Source organism: Oncorhynchus kisutch, linkage group LG7 (assembly GCF_002021735.2).
Source record: "Oncorhynchus kisutch isolate 150728-3 linkage group LG7, Okis_V2, whole genome shotgun sequence".
NCBI classification, from domain to species: Eukaryota; Metazoa; Chordata; class Actinopteri; order Salmoniformes; family Salmonidae; genus Oncorhynchus; species Oncorhynchus kisutch.
Window position 1 is genome coordinate 3,139,834 of NC_034180.2, and position 16,297 is coordinate 3,156,130.

The 16,297-nt window shown below is 44.8% G+C and overlaps 1 protein-coding gene across 2 annotated transcripts in view; it reads left to right on the plus strand.

The window, feature by feature from the left end:
• Positions 1-16,297, plus strand: part of LOC109887110 (protein FAM160A1) — a 36,593-nt gene that overhangs the window by 16,651 nt on the left and 3,645 nt on the right. For both annotated transcript variants that reach the window (XM_031828382.1, XM_031828383.1), the window contains 11 exons: positions 333-572; positions 3,251-3,562; positions 3,732-3,931; positions 4,024-4,195; positions 6,181-6,426; positions 6,573-6,740; positions 9,672-9,751; positions 10,136-10,338; positions 11,831-12,907; positions 13,260-13,438; positions 16,018-16,138. In XM_031828382.1, coding sequence (XP_031684242.1) covers positions 453-572; positions 3,251-3,562; positions 3,732-3,931; positions 4,024-4,195; positions 6,181-6,426; positions 6,573-6,740; positions 9,672-9,751; positions 10,136-10,338; positions 11,831-12,907; positions 13,260-13,438; positions 16,018-16,138 — 2,878 coding nt within the window. In that variant the 5' untranslated portion in view covers positions 333-452. The remainder of the gene's footprint in view (positions 1-332; positions 573-3,250; positions 3,563-3,731; positions 3,932-4,023; positions 4,196-6,180; positions 6,427-6,572; positions 6,741-9,671; positions 9,752-10,135; positions 10,339-11,830; positions 12,908-13,259; positions 13,439-16,017; positions 16,139-16,297) is intronic.

Consider the following 16,297-nt stretch of genomic DNA (forward strand, 5'->3'; position numbering starts at 1 on the left):
CCTGTGCCCTGTCATTGTTTTCCCTCTCTTTTCTCTCGCATGCCTAGTTGCTGTGAATCGAGGGGGAGAGAAGACCGTGTTGCAGGCTGCTGCAGTGTTTTTTTTTTTTGGGGGCTAGAGGTCAACTGTACAGTATGTCCCAATCAATCACCCTGAATCTGTCCTATGGCTACAGTAGTCTTAATATGTCCTGTGCTAACAGTAGTCTTAATCTGTCAGCTACTACTACAGTAAGCCATAGTATGTATTGTTATAGGTTTGAACAATGACAAATTACTGATTCACCATCTGCATGTACAGGATGATGACATTATGTTTTCTGTGTTCTGCAGATCCCCAGTGTTCCCTCATCCCCCTGTGCAAGTGGTCTCAGCCGGTCTCCAGTGAGGACTCTCCCCCTCTACCCCTTTCCGTCCTGTGTAATGGTTTAACCCACATGAGATTTGGTCACCATGATGATGGCCTCCATGGTTGCCAACGGAAACAGGGATGGCAGACAAGGGGAGGCCCTGGTCCTGAAAGGGGTGGACCCAGAGACCTGCATGATCGTGTTTAAGAACCACTGGGCACAGGTGAACAAAACCACAATTCTGTCTTGTAACCCTAGTTATAACTTCAGCTCAAACCCTCATTTAACTTGTATAGCTCAATCTCGTAGAACCCAGAACCTAACTCAAACCCTCAGAACACTAAATGCATATCATTGTAGCCCAATCACTTTAACCTAGAAGCTCTTCCTCAAACTCTTAAAACACAAACTCTTATAATTGGAACCATAACTCCAAACCCCACTGCAGAACCTATAACACAAACATTTCCTAAATCCTACAACCTAAACTCCTACAATCCCGCCCATGAACGTGAACCCTCTTGGGCCCAGACCTCATCGTGGTAACTGAACGGCTACAGTATGTAACTGAAATAATGACTGTCTACTGGCTCCTCCCTTCTCTATTCAGCCTCAGTTCACCCCAGTGGGAGGGAGTTGGCAGGAGTCTCCACCTCTCTCAGCTACATAGAATAGAATACAGTAAGGCCTGGAAACACAAACATAATTTACTATAAAATGGGGTTGGAGCTCACGTTGCTGGACATAGAACAGTAACAACACAACCAAGAGGCCTGGAATTATGTTCAATCTGTTTCATTTTTGTGTATCATTCTCAGCATTTATCATTTTTATTTATTTTTTAACCTTTTATTTAACTAGGCAAGTCAGTTAAGAATTACGGCCTACCCCGGCCAAACCCTAACCAGGACGATGCTGGGCCAAATGTGCGCCGCTCTATGGATAATATAAATGTTAGGTCTGTGAAGGGCACTGTTAAGGGTTTCAACAGAATCATATTCTGAAATTTAGGACATTTCTAGAGCTTGGACACTCTCTGCAGGCAGGTTGGCACTACAATACGGCTCCAGCTGAGTCTTAATTGCTACATTTTGGCTAATTAATAGCGTGATAGGAGTGCTATTGAGTTTGGGTCTTAGAATTCCTGGAAAAGCCCAGCCTGCTAAGTAGGCACCCCCCGGGACCCTGTATTGAGGAAAACTGTTGACATTTCAGAAAAATGGGTAGACTTTCATTGACAGTCAATGGCTTCAGCCTTATCTCTCCCTCTCCAGACCCCTGTGAAATCAGGGAGAGAGCTGAATGTTATCCAGTCAGTGTAGTGGGTTGCCCAGGACAGGATGATATGTTCTGGGCAACAGTTTGTTTCATCTCACTATGGTTCTATACAGATACCAGTACACAAAGGGAACTATATTGATTTATCTCTATGTACCAGTACATGTTATCCATTATCCTGACGGCTCCATGCCTCCACCTCCATGTATTACTAGTCAGTCCAGTCAGTGGTTAGAAAAGGCCACTTGATCATCTATAGTCCTACTGTGTTACCCAGCTATGTCCTCAAAGCTATTTGTTACACCAGAAATACCCAACAGAGTTGTAGACAGACCTGAGTGAAGGAAGTGGCAACTTTAATATGACACCCATCACTACTCCCCTTCCTCTTCCTTCCCTCTCTTCACTCATCCTGTACGGTTACCGCGCTATCATGCCTGGATCAATCAGTCACCTGGGGGCTCTGTCTCAGTCAGCCAGTCTGGCTCTCCCTCTGCTCTGCTCTCAGTGGACTTCCCATCGCCATGGTAGCAGGGCCTGGTGGGGACAGGGAGCTCATTGTTGTGACTCTATGAATGGTTCCTCCCATGTCTGGGTTGTGTTCATTAAAGGAATGTTTTAAAACTTAGTGAAACAGGGAGGTACTAACTGAACCTTTCCAATGAGAATACAGATTTGAGTTTTTCCCAGGCAACAGAACTTTTTTCATGCATTGTGGGCTACTGAACACAGTCCTGTATTCATTAGTGAGGCTTATGTAGGGAGGTCCTACTAGAGAGGGACTGACTATCTACACACTAAAGCACAAACATATAGAGGACAAAACAGCCTTATACACTTTCATATCAAGCTGATTTACCATCAATATATTGATATTATGTGCATGTCACTGTTAGCGTTCATTTTGTTTATGGTTCACTGTCAATATAAATGCGATGTCACTTGATGTGTGGTTGTCCATTTACATTTCAGTACAGAATTCCGCAGGCAACAGTGGAATTGGAATATCACAAACCCAATTTATACACAATTGTAACTGCCTGGGCTTGAGATATTATATTGACACGACTCAGGCAAATGTAATCTTCGTAAAATCACAAACGATGCATCAGCTTTCCCCAATTTATTTCCCGTAGGACTTGAGTTGTATTCTCTCTCAGATCTTCCTCTTGTAATAGAGACTTGTGTTCATCTAGATAAATAAAGACAGCAGCAGGCTGTCCGATGACGATTATTAACTGTCACTTATGAGTCCTCCCGAGAGAATATTACCAACATAACAAACCAACATGTTTCAGTCAATCTAATTTAGCCTGAACATCATTGTAAGCACTTTGGCAGAGTCTGAGAGAGTTTGTCTTATACTCTGGTGTACACGCAATGAAATAACTTGCTCATTTGATTTCAACTGTTACGATTTACTAGTTGATTTATTTAACCTTGCTCTATCAAGGTTATCGAATAAACTTCAAGTTGACCAAAGAAAATATTCAGTTCACTGCGAGAACTATCATCTTATTTGATTTTCTTCCTTGTAAAATTAAGGTGAAATTACCACAGATATACAGGTACTATATTAATTTCTATGGACATAACCCTGTACCTTCCCCGTTGTCCCTTCAGGTGGTAAAGATCCTAGAGAAGCATGATCCTCTCCGCAGCAACACCAGCAGCAACATGGCTGCCCTTGGTGTCATCGGCCTCTCCAGCGGCGGCCCCATGCGTTTCGGCGGGCCCATCCCGGGGGACGAGGCCAGCGCGGTGCAGAACTACGTGGAACATATTCTGTTCCTGCTCATGGAGGAGGACGCCGGCCAGGCGGGAGCCATGGGACCCATCCTGGAGTTTGTGGTGATGGAGAATGTCATGGAGAGGCTCTTCCTGTGGAGCCTGAGGCGACAGTTTACTGATGATATGAAACTGGAGCAGCTCAAGGTAGGTGTAGAGGTTAGAGACTGTGGTCGGTAACTAGAGGGTTGGGGGTTGAATCCCTGGTCTGACAGAGAAATCTGTCATGATTTGAGGAGGGTGTCTCAGGGGTTTAGGATAAAGGAAAAGGACATCTCGGTGACAACTGACAATAAAGTAATCTTCTTCTTCTAAGATGTACGAGATGATTGTGGGCCAGGCGCGGCAGCCCTTACTGCACCACAAACCTGTGTTACGACCCTTAATGATGCTCCTGTCGTCGTGCTCGGGGACAGCTGGCCCGGAGGTGGAGGCTGAGCTGGTGTCATTACTCAACCAACTGTGCTGTGTCCTGGCCAAGGACCAGTCTGTCCTGGAGCTCTTCTTCCATACCAGGTGAGCTTCTCGCCTTACAATGTAAAGCACTTTGAGATGCTGGAAAAGCTCTATAGAAATCCCATCAATTATTATGGTGATTATTATTACAGCGAGGACCAGGGGGCGGCCAACTTCCTGATCTTCTCCCTGCTGATCCCCTTCATCCACCGGGAGGGCCTGGTGGGCCAGCAGGCCCGGGACGCCCTGCTCCTCATCATGTCACTGTCTGCAGAGAACCAGCGTGTGGCCCAGCACATCGCAGAGAACACCTACTTTTGTCCGGTGAGGAGATGTCTGTCTTTATGATACTGTTGTCTTGCTCCTTTTGGTCTCTTTCACGTTCTGTCTGTGATTTTTGACTCGTTTTATGGCTCTGTATTTCTGTTTCTTAGCTCTCACTGTCCCTTTGCCCTTCTCGCTCTCTTTGTTTAGACTTTGTCCTCCCCCTCTCTCTCTCCTCTCTCTATCTCCTCTGTATACATGTCATATGGATGTTTGTTCTGCCCTTGACTCAATGTCCTATTAACTCATTGCACCAACTACCAGACAAATTAATATCCCTGACCTCTCTTTGTCCCCTGATAGGCGTATGATATTCATAGCCCAAATATGCTTAGCCTACTGTATGCATAATGAAGCAGGTCGAGGGAGAGTGGCGCTGTTGTATGTTAAACGTGAGGTATTCATATGCTTTTGATAATGTAACAAGCATGTTATTAAAAGGCTAAACTCAGCCCAGCTGTAAAAATAATTTATACACATCTCAGACTGTATATTTAAATTGTAAACCTTAAAAAAATATTAGTTTGATGAAACAAAATGGATGAACACTTAAGTCGATGATTATAAATGATAATCGATTTGCACTAGACTGATGTCGTAACTTTGACCTGTGTTGTTGATTAGAATACTTATCAAACCATGCCACCATCTTGATGCATTAGCTCACCAGGGAAATCACTTGCTTTTGGGTGGTAAATCACACAGCCGTACGTCAATGCCCATTGTTATTGATGAAGCCGGGCAACCGGTAAATCAACTAGAGGTAAATCAGCAGGTAACCTAGTGGTTAGAGCGTTGGGCCAGTAACCGAAAGGTTGTTGGATCGAATCCCAGAGCTGACAAGGTAAAAATCTGTCATTCTGCCCCTGACCAAGGCAGTTAACCCACTGTTCCTAGGCCGCCATTGTAAATAAGAATTTGTTCTTAACTGACTTGCCTAGTTAAATAAAGGTGTAAAAAAAATAAACTCGAGGTAAATCAACTAGAGGTCATTTTAGTAATGCTGCCTTTCTCCACTTGCTTTCAGCTTTGAGAGAGGGGGAAGGGGGATGAGGCTTCTATCACATGCATAGATTCACACACTAGTCATTTGAATGTGAGACCATGAAGAGAAGGGACTTGGTAGATTTATAACATACAGTACAGCTCAAAGCATGGAAGGGGAAAACATCATTTATATCTGTGCCATAAAACCCACTAAGAGTGAAGCCAGAGTGAACACACATGCATAAAAGTGCATTTGCATTTGTGCCCACTCCACACTCATAATTAATGTATGTTGCTCAATGCTCATATTTAATCTATACTGTAAATCGTTAGCTATAACTCTCTAAAGTGTCATCCTCAATGCACCAGTCTGCCCATCTAAATGTTTTTACGGTATCCCCCACAGAACACTGGTCCTGTTGCGACTAGTCTCTTCACTATCAAACACTTCTGTTAAGCCGTTGTGGACTGACTATCTAGCTTGGCAGTGCTTAAACAGTGTCAACAGAATGGGTTTCAATCTCACCTGTACCGTGGAGAGACTGTACAGGCTGCATGGACGATAACCAGTTATGTAACTGTATTTGACGTGACTGCACAGCAGGAGAAGGCTACAATACCTCTTTGTCACAGGATTACCTGCCTAGCTTCCTACTGCCTGGATAAGCCAATGGAGAGACAGGGATATACCTGTACCAGGAAGTCAGAACGGAGGCCCATTCAGTTCCCTGGTTTAGAGGCATCGCTCTATCCTGCCAAGGCATTTGAGCCCTTTGTGCAAAGTCATGGATAGTTATCTTTCACATGCACAAAAGGAAACTCATGCAAAGATGAAAGGAAACGCATAATAATATTAGATCCTAGTTATTCCCAGCAACTTGGTCACGTACTCGTGATACCAGACCACAGTGTACAGTTTATATGGTGTAAGTAAGCAATAGCCTACTTGAAGGGGTTCCACTAAATGCGTCTCTCTCTCTCCTCTCCCCCTCCTCTAGGTGCTGGCCACGGGGCTGAGCGGTCTCTACTCGTCTCTGCCCACCAAGCTGGAGGTGCCCGGTGAGGAGTGGCACTGCCTCCACAGAGAGGACTGGCTACAGATGCCCACCCTGGTTCAGTTCCTCAACTCACTGGAGTTCTGCAATGCAGTCATTCAGGTGGCTCACCCCAACATCAGGGACCAGCTGGTCAGCTACATCTACAATGGCTTTCTGGTGCCTGTGTTGGCACCGGCCCTCCACAAGGTCAGTATAAACACAGCATGGATCGCACTGTATTAGATCCACCATTCCAGATCAATGTCAGATCAGTCACTACTTCAAGGAAGATTGGAAGGAAGGATGCAGCGTATTTGTATCCAGCCTACTGATGGTTGTGTGTTTCTCTCTAGCCGACCCTGGAGGAGGTGATGACTACCACGGCCTATCTGGACCTGTTCGTGCGGTCGGTCTCAGAGCCGGTCCTGCTGCAGACCTTCCTCTCCTTCATCCTCCTCCACCGCCACGAGAACGTCCACATCCTGGACACGCTGGTCAGCCGCATCAACACACCCTTCCAGGTAACGTCCACATCCTGGACACTCTGGTCAGCCGCATCAACACACCCTTCCAGGTAACGTCCACATCCTGGACACACTGGTTAGACGCATCAACTCACCCTTCCAGGTAATGTTCACATCCTGGACACGCTGGTCAGCCGCATCGATACACCCTTCCAGGTAACGTCCATATCCTGGACACGCTGGTCAGCCGCATCGACACACCCTTCCAGGTAACGTCCACATCCTGGACACGCTGGTCAGCCGCATCGACACACCCTTCCAGGTAACGTCCACATCCTGGACACGCTGGTCAGCCGCATCGACACACCCTTCCGGGTAACGTCCACATCCTGGACACGCTGGTCAGCCGCATCGACGCACCCTTCCGGGTAACGTCCACATCCTGGACACGCTGGTCAGCCGCATCGACGCACCCTTCCAGGTAACGTCCACATCCTGGACACTGGTCAGCCGCATCGACACACCCTTCCAGGTAACGTCCACATCCTGGACACGCTGGTCAGCCGAATCGACGCACCAGGTATGGGAGGGAGTCTACAGGCTGAGGCACCTGCTCAGCACATGTGTCAACTTCCCTTTTCAGATCCGGGAGCCTTCGTGCTAGCACTCACAAATACACACAACCGCAGCACACATGCAGTGGCAAAACATATTGAGTGCTGTGCATATTTCAACCTAGAGTCTCCTCGTAACACTTAGTAGATAGCCAGGCCTCCTCAACCTGACAACTTTCTGAAGGATCTCATTTATGTCTGTGAATCTTGCTGCTATGCTGTGAGTCATGTTTAAAGTAACTGAGACTTATTTTGGAGAGAATTTCCCCAGAGGCCGTTTCCTAATTATTTAAACAAATATTTAAAATGTCAGTATCAAAGACAGCAGATTATTGCCATGGCAACTATCTAATTAGTCGTTGGACTGATGATACAAGGCAAGTAAATATTAGGAAATGTAATGTATAGTTCAAACAGGGGGAATTGCTGGAAAGGCTTCATTCATTAACATCAAACAGAGGCTTGTCAATTGAAACGTTCAAGTGCTCTCTTCACAGGACTACTCAACTGTGAAAAACACTCCTGGGCTGATTTGTACTCTACAGGGTAGAAAACAACACTTCTGATACCTGCAGCCCATTTAACATTTGATGGTTTTGATAAGGACAACACAGAGTTACGCATGGAATAAACAAACGTACAGTCAATAACACAATACAAAAAGTCTATATACAGTGTGTGCAAATGGCATAAGGAGGTAAGGCAATAAATAGGCCATAGTAGCAAAATAATTACAATTTAGCAAATTAACACTAGAGTGATAGATGTGCATATGATGATGTTCAAGTAGAAATGCTGGTGTGCAAAAGAGTAAAAAAGTAAATAAAAACAATATGGGAATGAGGTAGGTAGATTGGATGGGCTATTTACAGATGGGCTATGTACAGCTGCAGCGATCGGTAAGCTGCTCAGCTAGCTGATGCTTAAAGTTAGTGAGGGCTATATAGGTCTCCAGCTTCAGTGATTTTTGCAATTCGTTCCAGTCATTGGCAGCAGAGAACTGAAAGGAAAGGCGGCCAAAGGTGTTGGCTTTGGGGATGACCAGTGAGATATACCTGCTGGAGCGTGTGCTACGGTGGGTGTTGTTATGGTGACCAGTGAGCTGAGATAAGGTGGGGCTTTACATAGCAAAGATTTATAGATGACCCGGAGCCAGTGGGTCAGGCGATGAATATGAAGCGAGGGCCAGCCGATGAGAGCATACAGGTCGCAGTGGTGGGTGGTATATGGGGCTTTGGTGACAAAACGGATGGCACTGTGATAGACTGCATCCAGTTTGCTGAGTAGAGTGTTGGAGGCTATTTTGTAAATGACATCGCCGAAGTCAAGGATCGGTAGGATAGTCAGTTTTACGAGGGTATGTTTGGCAGCGTGAGTGAAGGAGGCTTTGTTGCGAAATAGGAAGCCGATTCTAGATTGGAGATGTTTAATAGGAGTCTGGAAGGAGAGTTTACAGTCTAGCCAGATACCTAGGTATTTATAGTTGTCCACACATTCATAAGTCAGAACCGTCCAGAGTGGTGATGCTAGTCGGGCAGGCGGGTAGCGATCGGTTGAAAAGCATGCATTTAGTTTTACTTGCGTTTAAGAGCAGTTGGAGGCCACGGAAGGAGTGTTGTATGGCATTGAAGCTCATTTTGGAGCAGTGTCCAAAGAAGGGTCAGATGTATACAGAGTGGTGTCGTCTGCGTAGAGGTGGATCAGGGAATCACCCACAGCAAGAGAGACATCATTGATATATTCAGAGAAAAGAGTCGGCCTGAGAATTGAACCCTGTGGCACCCCCATAGAGACTGCCAGAGGTCCAGACAACAGGCCCTCCGATTTGACACACTGAACTCTATCAGAGAAGTAGTTGGTGAACCAGGCAAGGCAGTCATTTGAGAAACCAAGGCTGTTGAGTCTGCTGATAAGAATACGGTGATTGACAGAGTCGAAAGCCTTGGCCAGGTCGACTCACTGTTGGTGAGTCGCCCCATTCCAAACCCTCAAATGGACAGACATTTCCATACATTTATCATTATTCAGCTGTCAGCTACTCAGACAGATAGGCATACACCTGTTTCCACACAATCCAACCTAATCAAGACATACACCATGCCTAAAACATAACTCATTAAGGACCTAGGGGCACTATTAGCTGGTTACATGCCAACTAAGTGAAGTTGCATCAGGGATACTTACAAAACAAGTATCATCAAAAGCTGTGACTTCAGGCTTTCCAAACAGGTATGATGCCAGGTGCCACAGGCAGACATTTTGAAATTCAGCCCTGGTAATCCCTTACATGTTAATCCAGCCCTGTGATGTATTCCAGTCCTCTGAGGCCTTTGTTTCATCATCTTGTGATGCTTATCTTCTTGGTGTTTTCCAGCTGGGTACTGTGTCTCTGGCGCTGTTCCAGACTCTCATTGGACTGTACTGTGAGGATGTGATGCTGCAGCTCATCTTGAGGTGAGTGGGTGGGGCCTGTTCCATGTTCTATGCATGTTCATGATGATATTATATGGAACATTTGGGGTGTATGATGTCTTTCTCTGTATACCTAGTTGAGGTGTACACACACACACACACACACACACACACACACACTTACAAATTCAGTTTCTCCTCTCAGCTAAGCCTCATTGTCTTACTGTAAATCATGGTACAGCTGATTGGTTTACCATGTGATGAGCCCGTACTCCGCTTTTTCTCCTTAACACCCAAACACCGACCCATCTCCATTTCTTGGTACAACCATAACCCCCCGTCCTCCTCCTAACCCCAGTCTCAGTTCCCCCTGCTGGGGCTCCCTAACAGGATCTACCCCCCCCCCCCCCCCCTCTGGTTCTCCAGGTACCTGATCCCCTGTAATCACATGATGCTGAGCCAGAGACGTGTGGTGAAGGAGAGAGACTTCTACTCTGTGTCGGCCGCTAAGATCCTGGCGCTCACACCCTCCTGCTGCTCCCCCGAACACAGCCCCCCACCTCTCAGACAGCTGGACTCCATCCTCTGGTCAAAGGGTACAGACAACAGTCCTAACACTGGCACCATGGGTAAGATGGGTTCACTGGAGATTTCTAGCTGGTTCTGTACTTTAAATATGCCTATCACTAGGACAAGACAGTGTAACGTGCCACATGCAGAAGTAAAGTGGAATTAACCCCCTATTTAACTAGTTGCTTTCTATTTGAAGGTGATCTTTTGAATGCCTCAATGATTCTCAGAGAATAAACGGTTACTTCTGAAGGATTTTAACCATTTCTATCTCTCGACCTATAATAATGAAACCCAATCTAGTTTCCTTTGTTTCAAGTGGCCTGAATATTTGTGTTTGGGATTTTAGGCCATGTGCTGCAGCTTAGTCTGAGTAGACGAAACGAATTAAGATCACATTTGAGCCTAATCTGATTCACACTTCACTCTCTTCTGTATTCACAATCGCAGCTTCAATGAGCTCTACGCTAAGCCAAAATCTCTAACACACAAAAAGTTCCTTTACTGAGTTGCGACTAGTCATAACATTGTTGATGGTGAGCGCTTTGACCTAATTAGTGGAGGTTGTTTTTGCCAAAAACCAACGAAACACAAACCACACAGACAAAGTGTTTGAACTGTCTAGATATCCATGATACAGCCCATCACCTTGGAAAGTTAACATTTTATACATGTTATATATATATAAACTTTCCAAGGTGATGGGCTGTATCATGGATATCTAGACAGTTCAAACACTTTGTCTGTGTGGTTATTTATATATATATATATATATATATAGTACATAGTACATAGTACAACAGGGGTCGGCAACGGGCGCCCTGCCCTGTGTTCTGTTGATAATGCATTATTCCTATCCCCATAGTAGAACGTGTTCTGATGATAATGCATTATTCCTATCCCCATAGTAGAACGTGTTCTGTTGATAATGCATTATTCCTATCCCCGCAGTAGAACGTGTTCTGTTGATAATGCACGATTCCTATCCCCGCAGTAGAACGTGTTCTGTTGATAATGCATTATTCCTATCCCCGCAGTAGAACGTGTTCTGTTGATAATGCATTATTCCTATCCCCATAGTAGAACGTGTTCTGTTGATAATGCATTATTCCTATCCCCGTAGTAGAACACTTTATATTGATAATGCATTATTCCTATCCATTTACTATTCCTTATTAAGAGTCATTCAAACATCCATCAGTTATGGTTCTGTATGATCTTTACATGAAGTCTCATGTTGTCAGATTAATAACATAAGAGGCCTTATTAGAAAGTGTTTTTATCAACTCGTGAAATCTCAATTAAATCAGTTTAGCCTCCTGTGGTTAATTGTCAATGTCATTAGTTCTGCTGTGCGTGAATTCATTGTGCGCGCAGCGCAGTGTGTCAGCCAGGATTAGTTATATTATTCATCGCACTGACTTGTTCTATTTCCTGTCTCTCTGCCTCTCTGTTTCTATCTATCTCTCTCTCTCTCTGTATCTCTCTGGCTATCACTGTTAGATACATTACTGACTTGTAGTGCTCCCTGTCTTTCTGTCTGTTTTTCAGAGACCGAGGAGACCTTTTTGGAGGAGGATGGCTCGGGCTACTCCTGCGTCATCGGCTCTGAGATTTACCTGGACGTCAACTACCTGCACTACCTTTACAACGCCCGCCTGGGCATCAGCAGCTGCACCCGGGCCTGCCAGGTGTGGTCAGCCCCCTACGATGGAGAGGACCCCCCTCCAGAGGAGTACCAACCCAGTGCCCTGGAGGAGGCTGGGGCCAGGGGACGCCAAGCCCAGAAGGTCAACCCCAAGAGGTCACATCCACATCCACGGCCTCGTCCCCCCTGCCCGCCCCAGACCACAGACCCAGCCCCTACTAATCAACTAGAGCTGGAGTGGGACGATAGTTATGATGCCGGTCCGGTGGTGTCCCCCGAGGCTGCTACTGCTGAGAGTAGTAAACCTCCACAGCTGCCTGCAGCCGAGCCGCCCAAACACATCCAGGAGATGAGGAGGACTGCCATCATGCTGGTTAAGGGTTCCTACATCGAGGAGTCCGACTTCCAGGATGATGTCATGGTCTACGACCTTGTGGCAAAGAAGGACGCCCGCGATACTGTGGATCGCCGCAGACCCAGCCGGGAGACACTACCGGAATCGGAGGAATCTGAAATAGACTCAGAATTTAACCTTGAGGAGGACCATTTCAAAGAATCCAGTCTACAGGAGAAGGATGAGGTCCCCCTCAGCAATGGCCTGAGTCTTCCACTCCATCCCACCAACATGGAGGTCAACAGCTCGGAGGTCACAAAGGGGTCAAAGGAGGTCAAGGCTCATGTTGCGGACCACAACTCCAACCTCCAGAGCCCCTTGGCTGAGGTGGGGGACGACCTCATGGGTCAGTACGAGGAGCTGATTCGTACGCTGGGCAGCGACGAGGCCGGGACTGGGGGGAGCAGCCCTGTGAAAACGGTGGACAAAGAGTTCCGGAATCCTGTTGTCACCCCCATGGAGGAGGACGAGGTGGACTTCAGCTCCTTCTCTATGGATACGCCAGAGCTGGAGAAGCAGCACTCATCCCTGTTTGGGACCAAGCTCTGCAGTGGGAGCACTAGGAGTCATTCTGTGCCTTTTACAGGTAAGATAAAACAACACTCTCAGAAATAAAAGCCTTAACTTTTGTACAATATCTTCACCAGGTTTGAAGGTCAGCTCTCTAACACGTGTCAAGAATTTGCTGAAGAATCACAACATGGTTATCTTACAATGCATTTGACTCATAGCGAGAGAGAGAGGCTTAACTCAGACTGTCAAACCTGGTTAAATTAAAGTAAGACAGATAAAACTTCAGTCTGAGTAAAGTCTGTCTCTCTCTCTTCCAGTGTAGATTGAAGTATTATCTGCCTTACTTTAAGGCTTGTTACTTTAAGGCTTGATCTTTAACCAGGTTTGACAATCTGAGTGAAGACTCTCTTTCTCTCTTCCTGTAGGGCCATTTGTCAGTGTGCTGTTGTCACGTCTGGAGAACATGCTGGATAACTCTCTCCATGTCAACCTCCTGCTGACTGGTATACTGGCCCAGCTGGCTGCCTACCCCCAGCCCCTGCTGCAATCCTTCCTCCTCAACACCAACATGGTGTTCCAGCCCAGCGTGCGCTCACTCTATCAGGTACAGATAGTGTGTGTGTGTGCGTGACTGTGAGTGTGACTGTCACCAGCCCAGTGTCCACTCCCGCTCCTAGATTCCATTAATTATGTCAGTCTGTCTGTCCATCTATGTATAGACTTTCAGTCTGTCTGTCCATCTATCTCTGTATAGACTTTCAGTCTGTTTGTCCATCTATCTCTATGTATAGACTTTCAGTCTGTCTGTCCATCTATCTCTATGTATAGACTTTCAGTCTGTCTGTCTGTATCCTTTGTTCTCTCAATGACTTTGAGGCAGATATGGACAGAGTCCTACTTTTAAGATACTCCTCATAGACACTGCAATGCACGCCTACTCAAAACAGAGACAACTCTCTTAGTAAACATTTCACTCTGCTCCATTTAGTAAGCATTAGAGGTGTAAAAACATCCCCCGAAAAAACTGTTTGCTTTTCTCTCTCACCGCTCTAAGCTGTTTAAACCTCTGGAGACTCATGAAACAACCAGAAAACCTGTTAGAAGTTCGAGAGGAGGGATCCGTTATGAATAGTATTAATTAGAGAGGAGATTATGAATACTATGGGTTTGTCCTAAATAGAACCTTATTCCCTATATAGTGCACTACTTTTAACCAGAGCCTTATAGACCCTGGGTAAAAGTAGTGCACTATATAGGGGATAGGGTGCCATTTGGGAAGCAACCTATGAGCGGCGTACACTTAACGTGGCAATGAAAACAGAGTTCAAAATGGCTGTGAAACAAGTCTAGTGAGACTTTAACACTGTTTTTTTCTCTCCGCTGGCTGATTCATACATAATTGAATAGAGGATGTGTAAACAAGTAAATCAAAATGGAATGGGGCCGTTTGAAAGCTCGCATTAAAAGGAATGTTTGGATGGGGATGAAAGGGGATGGCGAGTTGTTGACGTACAAACACTGGGCACTTCATTTTCATGAGGGTCCAGATTAAAAGAGGTGGATTGTTTGTCATGGAGATAAATGTGGTTTGGTTCTCATCATCAGTGTGTCTTGTCTTGCTTAATGTCCTTGTTTTGTCTGGTTTATGCCTCTGGTTTTGTTTTCAATCGTGTAATATGCTTTTATGCAAAAGCTACCTGTTTTACACCTGATAGTGTGTATTGCAATACTCTTGGCATCAAGTACGCAAAGCCTGTTGGCTTAATTCAGTCAAAACAAATGTACACTTTCTTTGATAAGGCGTCTTGCGCTGTGGAAATGCAATGATTTGCATTCATTTTTCTCAGTAGAACAATACAATGTTTGTGTGCAAAAAAACAAAACAATTCAGCATGGTGATCTCATTGATCCACCATCTTGTTTCAAGGTAAGCTCGCGAGATCAGGATAGCCGAATGAGACTACCTCATTGTAGCTTTGATACAATATTTATCCTGTACTTTCTGTGCTCTGGCAGCTACAGTGCCTTCAGAAAGTATTCACACCCCTTGACTTTTTCCACATTCTGATGTGTTACAGCCTGAATTTAAAATGGATTTAATTTAGATTTTGTGTCACTGATCTACACAAAATACCCCATAATATCAACGTGGAATTTTGTTAGTAGAATTTTTTTTTATTAATAAAAAAGGAAATGCTGAAATGTATTGAGTCTAAAAGGCCCATGTGCACCTGGTGACCTTTTTACTCTCTAAATGACAGAGTAAAAAGAAGGAAGCCTGTATAGAATAAAAATATTCCTAAACATGCATTCTGTTTGCAACAAGACACTTAAGTAATACTGTAAAACATGAGGCAAAGAAAGGAACTTTTTGCCCTGAATACAAAGCTTTGTTTGGGACAAATTCAACACAACACATGACTGAGTACCACCCTTCATATTTTTGAACATTATGTTTGCTGCATCATGTTATGGGAATGCTTGTCATCAGCAAGGACTAAGGAGTTTTTTAGGATAAAAAGAAACTGAATACAGCTAAGCACAGGCAAAGTCCTAGAGGAAAACTTAATTCAGTCTTCTTTCCAACAGACACTGGGAGACTAATTCACCTTTCAGCAGGACAATAACATAAAACACAAGGCCAAATTTATACTGCCGGTGCTTACCAAGAGGACATTGAATGTTCCTGAATGGCCGAGTTACCGTTTTTACTTAAATCGGTTTGAAAATCTATGGCAAGACTTGAAAATGGCTTTCTAGCAATGATCAACAACCAACTTGACAGAGCTTGAATAATATTTTTAATAATAATGGGCAAATATTGTACAATTCAGCTGTGCAAAGTTTTTAGAGACTTAGAGACCCAGAAAGACTCACAACTGTAATCACTGCCAAAGGTGATTCTAACACGTATTGTCTCAGTGGGTGAATACTTATCTAATCAAGATGTATTTAGTGTTTTATTTTTCATAAATGTTTTAATAAATGTTATAATTTTTCTTCCACTTTGACATGAGAGTATTTGGTGTAGATCATTGACAAAAATTGCAATTAAATCCATATTTAGTCCCTCTTTGTAACACAACATTTTTAAAAAGTCTAGGAGTGTGAATACTTTCTGAAGGCACTGTATTTCCTGTCTGATGTTCTACTGATGTTACTATATATGTGTTTCCATATCAGGTACTAGCATCCCTTAAGAACCAGATAGAGCAGCAGGCCTCGACCAAGAAGGACTTCCCAAAGCTGATCACCTCCGCCCAGCACTGCCTCCTGGCCAGGGAGAGTTCACTCAAGGGTCAAGGTGAGACTTGATTGACTACAGTACCCATAATGCTCTGTCCTACATATCCGGTTCCATGTTAGTAAAGATGTTCTGAAGCTAACGCAATGGCTTCCCTGCCAGGATACATAGTGTTTATAACAACCGTATAACTGTGTACTGTTACTTACTGGTAGTATA